The sequence below is a fragment of the Fukomys damarensis genome, unplaced genomic scaffold (genome assembly GCF_012274545.1).
Source record: "Fukomys damarensis isolate Sample0158 unplaced genomic scaffold, DMR_v1.0_HiC HiC_scaffold_19, whole genome shotgun sequence".
NCBI classification, from domain to species: domain Eukaryota; kingdom Metazoa; phylum Chordata; class Mammalia; order Rodentia; family Bathyergidae; genus Fukomys; species Fukomys damarensis.
In genome coordinates, this window is record NW_022900931.1 from 13,218,796 (window position 1) to 13,237,457 (window position 18,662).

General features: G+C 36.7%; 1 protein-coding gene across 1 annotated transcript in view; it reads left to right on the top strand.

Annotated features, from left to right (window-relative positions):
• Positions 1-18,662, top strand: part of Ptpro (protein tyrosine phosphatase receptor type O) — a 103,173-nt gene that overhangs the window by 45,495 nt on the left and 39,016 nt on the right. Inside the window, exons 13-17 of the mRNA XM_010638440.3 lie at positions 6,621-6,760; positions 8,599-8,731; positions 10,531-10,651; positions 14,600-14,668; positions 17,152-17,235. Of these exons, the coding sequence (XP_010636742.1) occupies positions 6,621-6,760; positions 8,599-8,731; positions 10,531-10,651; positions 14,600-14,668; positions 17,152-17,235 (547 nt within the window). The remainder of the gene's footprint in view (positions 1-6,620; positions 6,761-8,598; positions 8,732-10,530; positions 10,652-14,599; positions 14,669-17,151; positions 17,236-18,662) is intronic.

The window sequence follows — 18,662 nt, forward strand, 5'->3', positions numbered from 1 at the left end:
AGAAAGAAAGGAGGGAGGGAGAGGGAGAGAGAGAGAGAGAGAGAGAGAGAATGAAAGGAAGAGATGAAAAATTTTAATTATGTTGGCCATAGATTAAGATGACTTATACAAAAGGGATAGCATAGGTGAAGTACTAAATTTGGAAAATGGATGCATTCCTTCTTTTCTGTCAATTTTTATTTTTATTAATACATGCTTACAGTGCACAGTGATTACACTCCTTGTGGGGAGTTAGTACATGTACATGACACATCTGCATTCATTCTTCACCCCCTTCACCTCCCTCCATCCTCTTGGTCTTCCCTTTGCAAACAATCTAGCTCAGTACTTCCTATTATCTATCTTTTATTTTGCTCTTTATTTACATTTTGGGTTTCTCATTTGAGAGAAACTTGCATACTTAAGCTTGTATGTCTGATTTGTTTCATTTAACATGATGGTCTCAAGGTGCATCCATTCTTCTGATGCATAAAGTTTCAGGGTATCTAGGAAAGTTAACAGCAATTCAATCTAATCTACCTTTAGTACGCAATTATGTAAATCTTTAAACTAGCATAAGTAATCAGGACTTACTTAAATATTTTATTTGGAAGTAGAAAAGACTTTAAATTTACTAATGTTTGCAAAATAAAATATCTATACAGGGCACTTCTATCAAGGCTTTTTCTATGTAAGTCTCTATCACAAACATTTCAATAAGTTTCTGCTGAGATCAAATTAAATGTGCATATTTTCAATTTTTAGTATAAGGGTAAAATGTAAAGTTGATCCTTTAAAAATATAAATAAGATTCATATTATGTGAAACATGACTTTTGTGGTGTTTTTCTACTGAATTTCACTGATTACCAGTAGTACATATTTGTGAAATGATTCATCAAGCTTAGAAAATGTAGACAAAATGGCACTGACTGGCCCTTGTGGATGTAATAATGGCCTCATAAACATCATTCAATAGGCAGCTAAATCAATGGGTCACATTAAAATAAAAAATAGTATAAGTAGCAGAGAAAGATGGATTTGAGACAATAAATATGCTACATTCTGCTAAATATTACACCTGAGTATTCCCTTTGAAATTTCTGAGGGAAAAAAAAAGATTTGCTGCCAGAGCACAAAATAAGAATCAGACACCAGCTAGCACTTCACAGAAGGTCACTTTCACTCTCCCCAGAGATCTGAGGCAACAGCTTGAGCCTCTCAGAATCCAGTCTAAATTAAATGGTAGTGATAGCATTGCAGCCTCCCATTTTCCTCATGCTTGTGCATGGTACTTGATTTTCTTATAAAATTAGACTGGATTCCCAACCAGACCCTGAGGAGGGACTAAAGTGGAGAGAAGAGGAAAGGGAGAAGGCCAAATAGCTGGAGATAACACCGCTTTAGAAAGTTTTTAGAGTTAACAGCATGGAAATGTGTATCTGTATCTTATTTTGTGAAGAAAAAACATATGTCTATCTCCTTCTTTGTGTACGTACACACTAACATTGAATATCATGAACTCTGAAATTATTTTATTTTTTTTAGAAAATTTTTTTTCCTCATTGAGTTTATTGGTTGTTGTATACATTTTAGGTACACAGTACAGTTACATTCATTATTGGGATCTTGTACCTTTACATGACAAGTCTTGGTTCTTATTTTGAAATTATCTTAAACAAAAGGAAATTTGACATTTTGGACCACAGGAACAATGAAGAAGTTAAGATCTACAAAATGATAACTAGGAGATGATCTATAATTAGTAGCTACAATTATTATCCACTATCTTTTATATCATCAATTATATAAATGTGTATATATTTTCCTAAACTTTGTTTACTCTTCACATCATTGTCGGAGTTATTTTAATCCTTCCACTTTATGAACTAGACAAAATTTGATATTTTTAATAATAAGAGACAGTATTAGTCATCTAAGGTTGTCATAACACAATATGACAGAATAAGTGGTGGAATAATAGAAATTTGTTCCTTCAGGTTCTGGAGGCTGCAAGTCCAAGATCAAAGCATTTCCAGGGCTGGTTTCTCCTGCAGCTTCTGTCCTTGGCTGGCAGATAATCACCTTCTCACTGTGTCCTCACATGGTCTTTGCCTGCATGTCTCCCTGGTATCCAAGTTTCCCCTTCTTTTAAGGATGCCAGTCAGATTGGATTTGAGTCCAACCTATTAACATTATTTTGACTTCATTCCTGCTGGAAAAACTCTATCTTGAAATATAGTTGCATTCTCAGGTGTTGGAGGCTGTGTATTCAACTGTGTATTCAAGGAAATTTGGGGAATGTACACTTCACATCGTAACACATGGAGACCAATCAAAATGTTCCTGCATGCTGCTGTATTCCCCTTTGAATGCAATGGCCTAACTAACATTTAGCCATGAACTCCTTGAGTACAGTGCCTGGAGATGGGGGACATAAATCCCCTAAAACAACATACACTTAGAGCTGAGCTCTTTTTCATAAGATAAGAAGAATGGATAGGAGAGAGGAACCCTCCTATCAGCTTCTGGCAAGAATTTCCAGGCTTCTGCTCTCTCAAACAGGAAGAAACACTCTACTCCAGTACTATCCAATTCAAGTATAAGAGTTTCATATGTAATTTTCAATTTTTTAGTGGTCACATTTTAAAGTAGTATAAAGTAACAAAAGGCAAAACTGAGGTCCATGAATTTTATTTAACCAAACTTTCCCAAAACAGCAACAATGTAAAGATTATTTAGGAGATATTTTATCCTTTTTTTCATGCTGATCCTTCAAAATCCAGTTCATATTTACATTTGTATGATTTTTCAATATTAAATGATCATATTCAAGTGCTTAGTAACTATGTTGGACATACATAACTCTTGTGTTGGACAATATAACTCTTTCATTTGAATACATTGCCTACAATAGATGTTGCCACAAGAGGTAAAGTTAAATCAAAATTACCTTCCAATATAATTATATCTTCACTTATAAAATCTTGTAATAACTTTATTTCCTTTGGGACACTAGCCTCAAATTTCTGCCTAGTTCATTTAGAGAAGACACCTGTGACTAAGATCCTAAGTAGTGCACAAGTAGATGATTTGTTTGTGTTGCTCATTACTCTATGGAGTGCATCTGGAGGTGTCCTTTGTAAGAGGAGGGTGAACTTGGAATAATCTAATGCTTCCATGGTCTACCTAAAAAGAATAGTTGTTATATGGCTGCTGGAGGTTCCGGCCATTTTGGAGATTTTTTTCCTGAGGACCCTACTTTGCCAGGGGCTGATCAGACCTTTGGATACCTTTGGGGAGTAGGGGGATAAAATAAAACAGAGACAAAATTCAAGGTATAAGACGATAGGGAAGACCCTGCCACACTAGTGGACAGGCTCTACAATCTCCAAAGTTGACCCATTTTTTATTAGCCAAGAAGTGAGGGGTTGGGGTAGTGTACTTTTCTGGAATAGTGACTGCAGTAAGAATGGGGCACTGAAAAATGAAGAACAAGTTAAACCTCACAAAGGGAACAAGTTAATGGGGATTAGGTTCTTCCCTTTCCTGCATTTTTTTTTTTTTTTGGCATTGTCCTTAGCAGATGTTATGTTGCCTTAGAAGCACTATGATTACAAGCTTTCCTTGCACAGCTAGGAAGCATGAAGCCTTCCACATACTTCCCTATTCCTAAAGCAGATAGCACCAGCCTTGTGTCTGAGGGACCTACATCATGTAGCCTTGTCCCCAACATTTTCCTCGTGTAGCCTGGTCCCCAACAATACTTACTATCTGGACCCACATTCTCAGCCTGGTCAAAAGAAACTCCTACTCTGGTATCCATGTCCTATAACTTGGGCCACTAAAAGCCCTTATTATAATTCACAATACTCTTTGACTCTGCCACAGAAATCTGATTACTTTAACAATGTGATCTCCATTTTTTTAAAGGCAGAGTCTATAAAAATGCAACTGCAGTGTGTCTGAGCTGCCTTATGCTGTAATCTTGAAACTCCTAGTTAATAAATCTGGACCAATATTTTAAAATTTCCAGTAAATAAAATGCACTGAGTACCTACAGAGAGCTAGTTCAAGAAGAAGACAAAGTAATTTATAACACATAGCCTCTGTTCTTAAGAAATCTAGAAGGATCTAGTGGAATCAGGACTTCACTCATAGAGATCAAATAGTAATAATTAAGAGAAAACAAGTATGTGAAAGAGAACAGATCATCAGAAGACAAAGTCATCAGATAAAGTTTAAGGAAGAGCTAAAACTTTTTCTTGATTTCACAATGTGCAGAATAAAGAGGGGAAATGTGAGTTGAGAAAGAGCACTGTCTAGTAAGGGTCAGCCAATAGACTGATTTTACCAGTGGGCAGCCTACCTGGGGGAGTAGAGATGTTGATGAAGCTAGATGCCTTGGAGGCATGTAGCCAATTTGAATAGATCTTTAAAACTTGGTATATGTAGATAAGATTCAACAGATGATGGATAGGATTCACATAAGGCAAGTGACAATTTAATCTGACTTAAATTCACATTGACCAAATGAGGAGCTATTAGAGGCACAGGAAAAAGGGCTAAAGGACTTGGTAATGATCAGTTTTGTGTGATGATAAAAGCCTGGACTGGCAATATCATTTAAAAATAAATATAAGGAAGCTATGGCAAAACTTATGAAAAGACATGCTAGGACTGAGAAGGGCACAGCCTCAAATTTTTTCATTTAAACAACTTAAGAATGTTTATGTTCCTCAAAGAATAAGGAGTAGTTGGAAGATACCATAGATTTATGAGATGGCAAGATTGCCAGATTCACTTCTGACCATATGGAGCTGAGGTAATAGTGAGATATTAGAGTAGACACAGATGATAAGTGATTGAAAATGCAGGTGAAAAAGTTGAATCCAGAGATTAGGACTTTGCAATGTTCTTATTGAATAGCTAAACTTAATCTACTTATCAAATGGAAAAATATAGACTTCCTAGGGAGTCTGATCATAGTCCAAGAGACTTACTCTGAGAAGCAATTCTATAATGTGCATTTGAAAATCAGCAAAAGCCCAGCCTCACGCAACAAATCACTCTATTCTGCCCAACAACCTCATACTTGCTTCAAAAAACCCAGTTCTACACATGTCAGAACCAGTTCCATTTCTGCAATCTGAAAACTCTAATCCAATTGGCAATAACAATTATGAAGGGTTTGGGGATTGGAAATTGGCCTCTGCTCTTCATCAGAAACTCAGTTTTATCACTTCTCTTCTTCAGAAGAGAAATGAGGTGGCACAAAATCTGGAGGAGGGGATAATTTGCTGCATATGAAGAAAAGGAATCCTGACATCAATTAATGAATTTGGCTTGGCCATGGCTAACTTACCTCTTTCTTCCTTTAACTCACCTTCCTGGACTTGTCAAGCTGCCTCTGGGAAAAAAATATCCTTTTTAGTTGGGCATAGTTTGAGATTACCTGCAATAAGTCATATAAAGAATAGGTTTTGACATACTTCTGGTTTCTGGACTGAGCCAAGGTGACGATATTCTAGAACGATGTTCAAATTTTCTTGCAAAAGATACATATATCTATTTTTATAGAGTGAACTAATTTTCAGGGCTTTTTCAAGCACTGTTAAAAGCCAGGCTCTAGGGACCAGTCTTGGATAAGTGGGTGGAAAGTGAACAGAAATCCAAGCAACAGCAGTAGATAGTTGTCTGACAGAGGCATGTGGGGGTGGCAGAATCGGCTGTTGTGTGAACTCAACAAAAAGATACAACATGCCCAAGTAAGCCTTTCCAAGGCTATCTGACAATGGGTAACAGGGACCCCAGCTTGCATTGGAACTAGAGGAAAAGGCCACATCCAAAGGACATGGTCACAGCAGACAACCAGGAGAGATTCAGAAACAGGTGATGGGAGATCAGACAACTTAAAAGAACTGAGAACCAGGCAGGTATTAGTTCCCAGCCAAACCAGCCAGTGACGGAGTTCTAGAAATGAGCGTGACAGCTTGGCTTCCTTGACTAATGGATCAAAATGTTGAGGGTAAAAAAAATCATCTCTAATATTTTATTAATCATCCAACCCCCTTCCATCAGTTCTTTTCTTTAGATAAATCACATCATTTGTTTAGATCCATCTCTCTTAACTTTGACTAACTTTTCAAGAAGCCTTTCCCCTGACTGAATTCTTCCAAATGGTGTCCAGAGAAGAAAGATTGGTTGCTGGCCAAGTACCAGCCCAAATCTCTTTGTTAGAAAGAAGTACACCACTTTCAATTTCCTGGCCTTTTCTAAGTACAGACCCTTGTGACTCCCAAAGTTCTGTATTATTAGGGCAGTGGTAATTCCAGAGGAGATGACACAAAAACTATTAATAGATTAGGGTTATGATAAAGCTGAAGTAGAAAACAGAAGTGTTCCAAAAAAGAGAAGTATAACATGGAAAGTGGAAAAAAAAAGGCGAAATATTTTGCCCGCTGAGTTGATAACTGTCTTTGTAAAGGAACACATTTCAAAAGCAATATACAGTGAAACTTTTATGGGCTTTTACTATCTATATGTGGATTGTTTGATATTTTACCTTCTTACTAATCAAAGAAGAAGGAATACATCAAGTTAAATTAATTTTTTACCAAAAAAAACATTTTATTTCCTTAGAACCAGCTCCTCCCAAATCACTCTTTGCAGTGAACAAAACGCAGACCTCAGTGACTTTGCTGTGGGTGGAGGAGGGAGTAGCAGATTTCTTCGAGGTCTTCTGTGAAGAGATTGGCTCTAGTCGGGGGTCCCAATTCCAGGTACTGTACATTTTGACTTTCCTTTTCTGGGTTAATCTCAATTAACACTAAATACCTAAACAAAATAATTCTCTTCTATCTTTGGACTGTAAGAAGTGAAAACTGTTTCCTTGTTTGTGTTTCAGTGACAGAAATATTACTATTCTTAGAATAAGACCATAAGAACTTTTAAGTCTGTGTTTATCTTTTGTCACTAAACTTCAGCCACTCTAGGACATACAAAGAAATAAAGGAACTGCCTCACTAAGTTGATCAACAGATAAACCAATATAAAATACAACTTAACAAATAAAATACATTTGAACTCCCAGCCATATAAAATATGTATGAAATATAATTCAACATATAAAATATAACAACAAAGAGGAAGGAATTGTCAGTTTTCTGAAAGGTGCTGTGTAGAACACATATAATAGAATTAACATTTATCTACAAAATTCTCTGTATAGTTAGTTGGATGCAGAAACAATAAGTAAAGTAAAATAGAAATACCACAAGAAAGATGCATACTACAAAGTGAAACTAAAGGAAGCATACATTTCTGGTTTATAAGGAGGACAATTTTCTTGGAAACAAAGTTTAAGAGATGGTAATTTCTAATGCTTTAGAATCACAAAAAACAAGAAGTATGAGTATTATGCTGTCATCTTTTTATATCGTACAATAGTACTTGTTATTAGTCTGGCCATTGGTCCAGCAAGTTAGCAACTTTCTCTTCTCAACAAAAAACAAACAAAAGAGGCAAATATTAACTGCTTCTGAGCACAGAAAGTTGCTGAAAGCTGACAATGCAGGCAAAGGGGATAAGGTTCTTACTATTTAAAGAATGCTTCAAGTCAAAAAGATAAAGACCAACAACCCCCAAAAGATATTTCCTGAAAAAATAAATACAAAATATTATTGAATGTATGAAAAATTGACCAGCTTCACTCATAAGAAATGCAAAATTAAACCACGAGATAAAAGTGCCACTGATACTGTTGGGAAAGCTCACCTTGAAAATGTACTGTGTTGGAGAAAAACTGTAAGAAAATAGACGCTCTCATACACAGGTAATAGGTGGGCACATTGAGAAATGTCTGTGGAAGGCTACTTCGAATAGCTTTTGATATTAAATGTGTGCACTTTTTTGAGCCAGCAATTTAGCTGCTAATATGCAAATGAGTGTATGTGTGCTTGTGTGTGCACATTCACGTAGGTTTTATGTGTACCTGTGTGTGCATATACATATTATATATATATTTATACTGCTTCTCAACATTTGTGAAATGATGTTCACTGAAGCATTGTTTGCAATAGAACAAAAAACTCAGTCCATTTAAACCTTTATCAGTAGGGGCCTAGTGAAATAAACTATCACTCTCAATGGGTTTCTGTGCATCACTTAAAGAGAAAAAGCAGTTTAATCTGAACTTTAATCACATATACTTCATATTTGCCTCTTTTGTTTGTTTTTTGTTGAGAAGAGAAAGTTGCTAATTTGGTGGACTGATGGCCAGACTCCTAACAATGGAAATAATAGGAAAATGTATTGATAACAAAGGTTTTTATAAAAGCAAAAAAAAAATATTAATGAACATTATGATTTTTCATTATGTCTTATGTGATTATATGTTCATAAAACAAACATAGAAAGAAATATTACCTGGCCACAATGGCTGCTTCCACGGAGAGAAACTGGGTAGATGGGAAATAAAGGAAGAAAGAACAATTTTCACTTCTGCGCCTTTCCAGCTTGCATTTTTTATTCTGTCTCTATATATTAACTATGACAAACAATTCTAAAAACAAAAGGATGAAGATGAACTTAATCTGTGTTTTACTTTCTGCTTCTCCAGGAGCCAATTTCTGTTTCTTCCCACGTGGTCACCATCTCCAGCCTCCTGCCTGCCACCGCCTACAACTGCAGTGTTACCAGCTTCAGCCACGGCAGCCCCAGCGTTCCTACGTTCATAGCCGTCTCCACAATGGGTACTTACACACACGTGTGCAGTCTGGTCTTGGGAAGAACTTACTTCTTTCCACATTTTCTTGACTTTTGAAAGAAATGTGCATTCTCTGTCTCTTAGGGGAGCCAGTGTCCTACTGGAAAAAAGAAAAAACTCAAGCTGTGGAATTGGGTGCATCTTAATTCTAATTAGACATATGATTAGGGAAAGCTATTTACTGCCTTTTTTATCTGAATAATTAAAAGAATGATATATTGCTTTGGGGGTTATTTTGAAACTCAGAAGTGAAGTACAGACAGCTCTCACTTCTGTCATAAATGCTAACTGCCACCACCAACTTCATCACCATTACCCTCTTCTTCTTCAATAAGCCTGTTCAACTAGGTTTCATCTGTTGCATCTTTTGACCTCAGCCTTGACACCGATCACATAATGGCTTATCTAAATTACTGAGTCAAAACAAGAAAGTCTGGGGTCCAGCAGAAAGTGTAGGTCTGGAATGATGCTTAGCTCCTGGTTCTTTTCCTGGGCTGTGCCGCGCATGTTGTTGCCTGGTTTGTTAGAGCCTGATTCCACACTCTGAATCCCTCTATGAAGCTCTTCTTTTTATCACATTAGTCTTGCATTGAGTTCTTTTTATTTTTGTAATATTACTCATATCTAGCTGCCATATTCAGTGATGGCTGGAGTGAACTTTTTCAAAAACATTTGTATTTTTGTTTTTCAGAAGGACCAAAAAAAATTAGCCTGTAAAGATTGTAATGATATATTGTCTCTATATCCTGTTACATTTTTCTAAGTACACTTTAATATCTATTATTCCATGTATGTCCCTAAAAACCTAGAGTAACAGGTGGTTTTATTAAGCTTTTGGCAACTGAGAGGTTGATAAATGATGTCTTCGAGGGCCAGTTAACAGCCAGGTGACCACACACCTACGCTTCTCACCATGAGTCTGCTGTTTTATCTGTGCAAACCTTCAGCCTATATGCTGGAGCTGACCTCACCCAAATGGAAAGTAGCAAACATCCACAGCCTTCAGGATGAATTCTGCCATTTCATGACCTGTGTAAAGGATAATATACTTTTCCTCTGGCCACTTTGAGCAGTTCAATAAAGGTTTTACATGTGCCCATACTTTTAACATCCTGCTCATCCATGTATTGTGAAGAACCAGCCATGTACAAGTGCATCACAAGTGTAAGCAGGCATCACATAAAGTACATAAAAAGGACCCATCCCCTCTTCTTAAGGACACTCCGGCTTATTAATAGACAATCTCTTGAGTGGTGCAGATGGAAAACCTCTGAACATATGGCTCCAGATCATCAGAACGCTGCCTCAACTAATGTGCTAAATGCTGCAACAGATGGCAGCTTGCAAATGCCTTTTTCATATACATTATTAGTCGTGAGCAAAGTATACAGTTGTGCTTTCTGCCTTTGAAGTCATGGGAGGAAGATACGCACCTGTCACCTTCAAAGAGTTTGCAAATGTCAGACAATGATAATACATGACAATGATTCCTAGACTTTGAATTTTCAATGAATTTAAGCTATGGCACAGACATTCTTCCTGTTATAGCTTCCCTTTAGAAGAACATCCCGAATATTGTAAGCCTTTGAGAGAGACACTTCTTCCAGGTACCTGCACACTGTGCTATAGCTGAGGACGAGGTCCTGGCTGACTTGGGAAAACATGGTTGTTACCTTTATTGTTACCGTCATAAACTCACTGTTCTTAAGATTAGATAAAAAGCAACAGACAGCTGGTGTGCATATAATGGGTCATATGATGGCGATGAATGGCTTCTTTCCTTAGTTCCAGAGATGAACCCTAACGTGGTGGTGATCTCCGTGCTGGCGATCCTGAGCACCCTTCTAATTGGACTGCTGCTCATCACCCTTGTCATTCTCAGGAAGAAACATCTGCAGATGGCTAGGTGAGTGAAGTTTTGTTAATATTTTATCTGGCATCTTTACAATGTTTTTACGTGCGTGTGTGTGTGTGCACGCATGTAGCTTCTATAGACTTAAATTGTCTAGTGGTAGATTTGATTTCAGCTTTTATTATTTTTATATCTGTTTTCTAAATCAACTTTTAAATATTCCTTTTTGAATGTGGCAAACAAAGCATTGCTTGATTGCACAAAGCCAGACCCCTTACTATCAGCAACTCTGGCATTGTAAGAAGCCCCCGTGTAGGAATCCTTTACCTTTGGGTACTATTTGACATATTGAGAGAAAAAGATTGATCCATTTCTGGTCTGTAATTGATAAACAAAGTTAATAAAAGAAGAAACCACAAGGTAAAAAAAAAAGGAAACAATCCTCTCATTAGTTCTGCTACATTGTTTTATCACAAAGCAGAGGTACAATTTATGATTAAGTCCCTATTAATTTCATGCCTCATCAGAAAACACTTACAGATTGAAGGTGCCCTATTAGCTTTTACCTGTCACTCAGTTGCAGCCTGTTTAGTTTTTCTTGCAGGTAGAATCGCCTTTATTTTTCCTGGTGTGGGGGTCAAAGCCAGAACATTTGGAATGCTAGGCAAGCACTCTACCAATGAGCTACAGTCCCAGACCCAGAAGAGAATTTTGATTTATCACTTCAGTGTTTCCTTATTTTATTTATTTATTTATTTGGTCACTGATCCATTGCTCAACAGAACGTGTTCTCAAGTATTTTCTGTTGTCCCGGTGTTATCAGAACAATACATTGATTCCCTTAAGCTGTTGCTTATTTGAGGACTGCTGGGTTTGGGAAATTTTTTTCCATTTTATATTTATCCAGTGTTAGCCTGCTAAATTGTAAATCAATATTGTTTTCCTTTCTCAGAGTTTCAACTATTCACAAATAAATCCAGCCGTCCCACAGTGGTTTAATCAGCACCTTATAGGGTACATGTAAAGAAAAGGCAGACATCAAATGTATTCAGTAGGAACTTATGACTTAGCCAGTAGAAAGAATAGCTGAGTTTAAATACGAAAATCAGTTTCATCAAGGTTAGCATCTGAATCACTCTTAGAATGATAAGGAAGGTGGGGGTGTTGCCCTGTATTTGGAGGGTAAAGCTCTGAAATCACACTCCTTAGGATCAAATCTTTTCCATGACTTAGAATTGGACAGGTCACTGAAGCTTTATTCATTCAGCAGCTATGAATTAACACCTATGTGTCAGAGTCCTCCGTATGCTTGGGATACAACAGCACATGACACTGAAAAAACTCGGGACATAAATAACATAGTTACATAGGATGTTAGCAAGTATTAAGATAAAATAAAGTGAGGGAGATTAACAGTACCAGAATGGGGAGAGGAGCCATGGAAATTAAGTACGTTTTGCTGAAAAGATGACAATTTTAAGCAAAACCTTGGAAAACATAAAGGAGATGGCCATGCGTTAGCTGCAGAAAGAGGATGACTGGTAGCAAGAGAAGCTAGTGCAAAGGCCCTAGGACAGGAACATGAATAACATTTTCAAAGACAAACAGAGAGGCTCATATCACAAATGCAGAAGAAGTAATGGAAAGAGTAACAGGAATGTCAGATCAGAAAGAGCTTCATAAACTATTGTGAGGACCTTGGCTTTTACTCTAAATTAAATAACAGCCATGGCACAGTTTGCAGCAGAATTTAACAATATCGTACTTGTGTTTTCATATTTTCATGTAGAAAACAAGCTCCAATAATGCAGGAAAAAAGGGAGTCATACCAGCTGGGGGAATGATGACAGGAATCCAGGCAAGACATGGTACTAGCTAGTCCAGAACTGTAGCAAGGGAGGTTGGGAGAAACAACTAAATCCTGCATAGTATTTGAAAACAGAGGAAACAGGGCTTGCAAACCAGTTGAAGGTGGAATGGAAATATACAAAGGAATCAAAGGAGTCGAGTACTGTGGGTTTTTTGTCTCTAGCAACTGAAAGAACGGAGTTGCCAAGAATGGGGAGAGGACTCCAGGTAAAAAGATGTGAGCGTTGGGGGAACACCCAAACATCAGCTTTAGAAATGCTAGGTTTGAGATGAACTACAAATACAGGTGTGGAACTGGCAGCTAAATAAGAAAGTCTGGGGTCCCCGCCAGAAGTTGTGCTTGGAGATACCAATCTGAGAGTTGTTAACATATAAATGGTGTTCAAGCTACAGGTTAGGTGAAAATCAGGAAATGAATGGAAACAGGAGAAGAAGGCCCTGGTTTAAGCATTGGAACAACCCAATATTAAAATTTCCAGGAAGAGAAGAAAGTAACAGTGTGAGGCAGCCAGTGGAGTAGGAAGAACTAAGAGAATGTAGTGGCCTGGAAGCCAGGGAGAAGACGCACTGGTGAAGAGTCGGGCACTAATGCAGCAGTCTCGTAGTATTTCACTTCTAGGAAATATGCCATGACTGCTAGTGCGTAACGGTAATAGCAGAAGGGATAATTAGATGTAGTAATGGAAATAGCAGTGCTTACAGGGTCTGCAGTACAATCTTTGTGGTGCATACAGCAGATTTTTAGGAAAGGTGGTTCTGACTTGTCCAGCTGGTCTTAAACCAGGGATTCTTATCAATTTTTTATGCAATGATCCTCTTCAGCAGTTAGAGAAGCCTGTGGATCCCTTTCAAGAATAATACTTGCTTTGTAAAAGCATAAAATAAAATACATAGAACAATATAATTCCACCGAAGTATGACATAGTATTTTAAAAGCAAATGAGCTGTATGCTTTAATTAGCACTTTAAGTATCCAACATTTAGTAGGACATCTAATAAATCATAATTTCATCATAGTGATGAATGAATGATATTTCAAGATATGTGCCTCAAGTCTATTGTATAAAAATGTCTGAAATTTCTACTATTAGCGCATGACAGGTGTCTATATTATGATGGTTTTATTTCTACTTCATGTATAAAAAGAACTGCTAAATTTTAGTTTCAGGCTATGAAAATGAAGGTGTGCTTATTTTCTCACTTTTGTTCATGGAGGCTAAATTCTATCTATGGACATCACATAAAGAACTCCTGAATTAAAGAGTAAAATAAATCCCACGTATATGAAATTGACACTGGAAAACATAGCAACAATGAGTAATTTTATGGTATATCATACAGTAATATTTTAGTGTATTTTGCAGAATAAAATTATTCTTAGACTACACTAATAAGAATGGTACATAACTGAAGGAATTTGTACCAGTTCCATCCAAAGCTCTATTTCAGTTTTTAATATAAGAGAAAGAAGCACAAGCCCCCAGTGCTGTTCTTTACAGATGATATTAGTCAAAAGGCAGGCATGAAAGTATATCTACTTTTTATCCATTTCTGGAGGAAATAATTTAAAAGTTTTTACAATAATAGACTAGTTGAAAACCTTCTAGATACTTCAAGAAACCAATGTATTCCAATATAAACCACTCATCTCAAATGATAAATGAGAAGTGCTTCATAATATAAGAAAATTTGGGGGGGAAATCTTATTTTACTACCACTATAGGAAAGTAAACAAAGGTCTATAAAACAGATCCCACACACATTTTACTAAATGTGGAAAATCCTCAGAGTTTCTAGAAAAGCCTCTATGCCTTCCTAATGAAGTCTTTGTGAGAAATATCATCCCCTCACATAGTACAAAGATTTATTTTAGGATCTCAAATACCCTTTGGCAAAGAATCTGAGTTAAATCCTTCTGGACTCAAATATGACTTGATTCACAGCCTTACAAAAGATATTTTGTCTTCTCTTCCTGTTTTACATTATAGACAGAAGAAGAACATTTGTAGAACTTACATTAGCTTTTTTTTCCCCCTTTTAATGCAGTCATGAGCCAGGAGTCTCTCTTTACTTTTATGTCAGGTAAAGGGTGCTTTGTCCAGCAGTGACCTTGATTTTTGTGGTTTCTTTCAGAGAGTGTGGAGCAGGCACATTTGTCAATTTTGCATCTTTAGAGAGGGATGGAAAACTGCCCTATAATTGGTGAGTATTGTTTTGGAATGAACCTTTAGATGGTTTAGAAATGCTACATGTGCACCAGACTCAATTTCCCTCTCTACAAGATATGTAGTTTTATCTGATTGCCCTATCATCATTTCAGTGGGACCTGGTTTTCCATGGCTAGATCAGCACAGGATATGATGGTTTCTGTAAACTTAATACAGTTCTGAAGCATGGAATTGTCCTAGTTTGTTCCATATAACTACATTACTCAAAGAATTAAAATAGTCATGCGAGGACCCCCAAGCCATGCTGAAGAGGGGTTCGAATGCAGAAGCTGGGCTGGACAAGTGGAGCTGAAGGCCCAAGGGGAGACTGGATTAAAACAGCTTGAGAAAGGGCTGCATCACTATGTCTCAACTTACATTTCCATGCCTGGAGACAGGAGTCAGCATTGCTGCCCTACAATTAAGGAGAGGTGTACAGCCCAGGGCAGTATTTACAGATTATTAAATATCAAAGCCAGGGATGTCGGAAAACATTTCCTCATTGTCTTTACACTTAAGTTTTAAGGACCTAGAGGGAGGAGATATTTGAGGAATAAAGAAAACAATAAAGATTCCATTGGTTGACCTTGTAACTAACAATGATATGCAGAAATTAATAGTCCTATCCAGTTCAGTCAAAACTGAACTAATTAAGTGTACATTTAAAAGGAAGCCAGCACTCCTTACATAACCTAGTTTGTTTCTGTTGCAAGCAACCATGCAAATACATACGTATTTAAAATATATTTAAATACATAAAGTTCATATCAATCCTTGGTGATTTTTTCTATTTTCTAACAACCCCCCACCAATAGTTAATCTTAAAGAAATAGGCAGGAATGAACATAAATTTTACTTCAGAATCAGGGAGGGAAGGGAGGACTTTATTTATTTATAAAAATGTCACTTCCCTGAATATGAAAATCTAACTGAAAAATGTTTTTTTTAAAAAAACAATATTTTGTGCCATTTTGTAATTTTAACATATACAGAATTTTGCTTTTAAACTATGATTAATCGGATTGTGGAGAAAGAGAATCTTGTGAATTCTTGATGGTGAAAGTCGGTTTGTTCAAATATATCAGCATTGAGATTCAGGGCTTGAATCACTCATGACTGCCTGGGCCAATCTTCTAAAGGCCTAATCTTGCCTGTAATGCTGGCTACTTAGAAGGCTGAGGCAAGAAGATCCCAAGTTTAAGGCAAACCTGTGCAATTTAGCGAGACTGTGTTAAAATTTAAAAAGCAGTCATCACTAAAAGGGCTTAGAGATACAGCTCAGAACTCACTGGGGTCAACCCCAGTACAGAAGGAAGGAAGAGAGGGAGTGAGGGTAGGAAAAACCAGCACTTGAGAGCAGTGATTGATGCACAGTCCCTTCAGGAGCTGATCCTCTTGCCCTGGGGCTCAAGAGGCCCATGAATTAACTAACTTTATCATCAGTCACAGCTTGTAATATTTATGGGAGGCCAGTATGGGAAGAGCTAAAGCCAGAGAGAATTCACTTCAGGACCTTTGTAAAGTGAAGCAAATTCTTCTGCAGCTCCTGACAAAGACAGTTTGTCATGTTTTCTGCCTGACTAAGAACAGCTCTCTCAGTGGGGATCTGTTTTAACTAAAGTGACAAGGTGACAGCACTTTTTCCTCTAATTCTGAGAATAGATGCAGCCACGGGATATTTTTAAATCTACATGAATGGATATTCTGCTTTACCAGAGGATTGAATATCTGAAGTTGGATTCAACCCAAACATTTGAAAACAAGGGCCTGAATTAGAACTAAAGTAAAACCCAATAATTTCGCTTCCACCGAACTGAGTATGGGTGAGACAACAGACCACACAATGAATGGATGAGCTGCTTATTTTAAATGAATAATGCCCAAGTATCATATATATTATACCTCTGAATTTAGGAATATTCTTAGAAATTAGAAAACAATTTAAAAAGAACACGATACAGAAAGTCACATATAGTAGTCCAGCTTTATATAATGTTTCCCAAAAGTTTAGCTGTTATGAGAATCAATGTAAGGAGCCTGACCATTTATCTCTCCTCACGCAATCTCCTGTTCAGCTATGAAATGACATCATAGAGGTTTCTTAAAATAGGTTTGAAGCACTGGAAGGGTGATATCGGAGAATAAGACCTAGATAAATAATGAGGCACTTGAGAGCCTCGTTTCGCTAAATGTAAAATGCAATCACCTAATGGCAGACGAACTGACACAAAATAAGTTGAAAGAAATATATCTGATTATAATAAGGTCTTATGTGAATAAGAACTGATTTTGTCAATATTGTAGCACTTAAGAGCTCACTTTCAAATCTCACAGGATGGAGTAATATTTAATTGTTAATTAAGGCACTTGTCATATTAATTGATCCCAGTAGATAATTTACTGATCTCTGTTCACAGTTTATATTACTAACTCTTGCACTTTTTCATCCTTACATCTGTTATCTATTAATGCTCACAGGCGTAGGAGTATATTTGCTTTCTTAACCCTGTTACCTTCATGTCTTTGGACTGATTACCTTTTGGCATTTTATATTAATCCTTGGTAAGTGATTTTTTTTTTACTGTTTACCTAACATGTAATCTCTAAAAGTTATCTTTTAAAAAGTAAACAAAAAGGAGAATTTTCTTTTTAATTATTCTATGCATTTGGCAGCCTCTGAAATTATTAATAATGTATTGAAATGCAGTGAAACAATTTCTGGTATCACAATGCCTATAGAGATTTTCCACTTAAATTTTCTTCTTATGGCATTTTTGGCAAGTTTTTCTTTTATTTATTACTAGTCATTTGTTTTTCATCAAGTCAATTTATTGACCTCTCATGTTTGTGAATGACACTTTCCATTTCCTTCCCATCTTCATCCATGAGAGAGCTCCATATTTCCAAAAAGTAAGGTAGAAGAACTAGGGTAAATATTCTGTATTTTGGGGCCTCTTCATTTTTATAATGTTGACTCACTATATATTGAATAGCTATGTGCATGCCTCTTTGCATAATTGTCTTAATTATCCCTCACAATCCTAGAGTATTACAATCCCATTGTAGAGATGTGAAAATAGAAGCTTAAGGAGAGAAATTATGTTAATATCATGTTCTACCATATAAGAAGTTCAAGTTCCAAATCCAGATCTTTGTTATATTCTTGACTTCTAAATCCTTTTATTCAAATCTTGAAATGTATTCTTTTTGGGTTTTCTGAGGCTACAAAATCTAGATGGATGATTTCTTTTCCTAAGCCAGAAGAGAAATGATAATGGTTTTTCAGGAGACTGACAAAGTCATTAATCTTAAATACAAGCACAAATACATGGTGTGTAGGTACTAAATTGTGTACAGTGAGATCCAGAAATGTGGGCAGCTCAAGAAGAACTCAGAAGAAAGCAGTACAAATATCTCATGAAGTGGAAAAACTGAACCACAAGAGGGAGGAAGGAAAGGGCAGCAATCTGGAGAGATAATCCATCAAAAAGACCATTATTCAAATGTTCTCCCAGTTCTCTAAAGACAGAATAAATACAGGTGGCAGAATGTAGGGTTGCAAGTTGCCGTGGAATAAATACATTTTTTAAAGACTTCCTCAAAATAGATTATTAATACCAGAATTTGTACTTTCTTTTAAAGATTTTGAGAAAAGGCAGATGTATGTCATAAAGTCAGGGGGGTATACTGAAGGATCAGTTTACACTCACTGTTATTTTTACAGTGTTTGGGGTAAAGCTTCATTATAATCTCAATTTCCCTTATTAATTCTCTCAGACTTTCTCATTTTCCACAGTTCATTTTTAAATTTTTGTCAAGTTGACCTGTGAGTGTGTGTGTGTGTGTGTGTGTGTGTGTGTGTGTGTGTGTCCTGTCTTTCTTAAGGTCCTGTGATGAGCACATCTTCAAATTTCAGCAAGCCCTTCAAGGGCTGCCATTTACAGTACTTATCAAATACAACAAGACCCAACATAGGCAAGGAAAAAAAA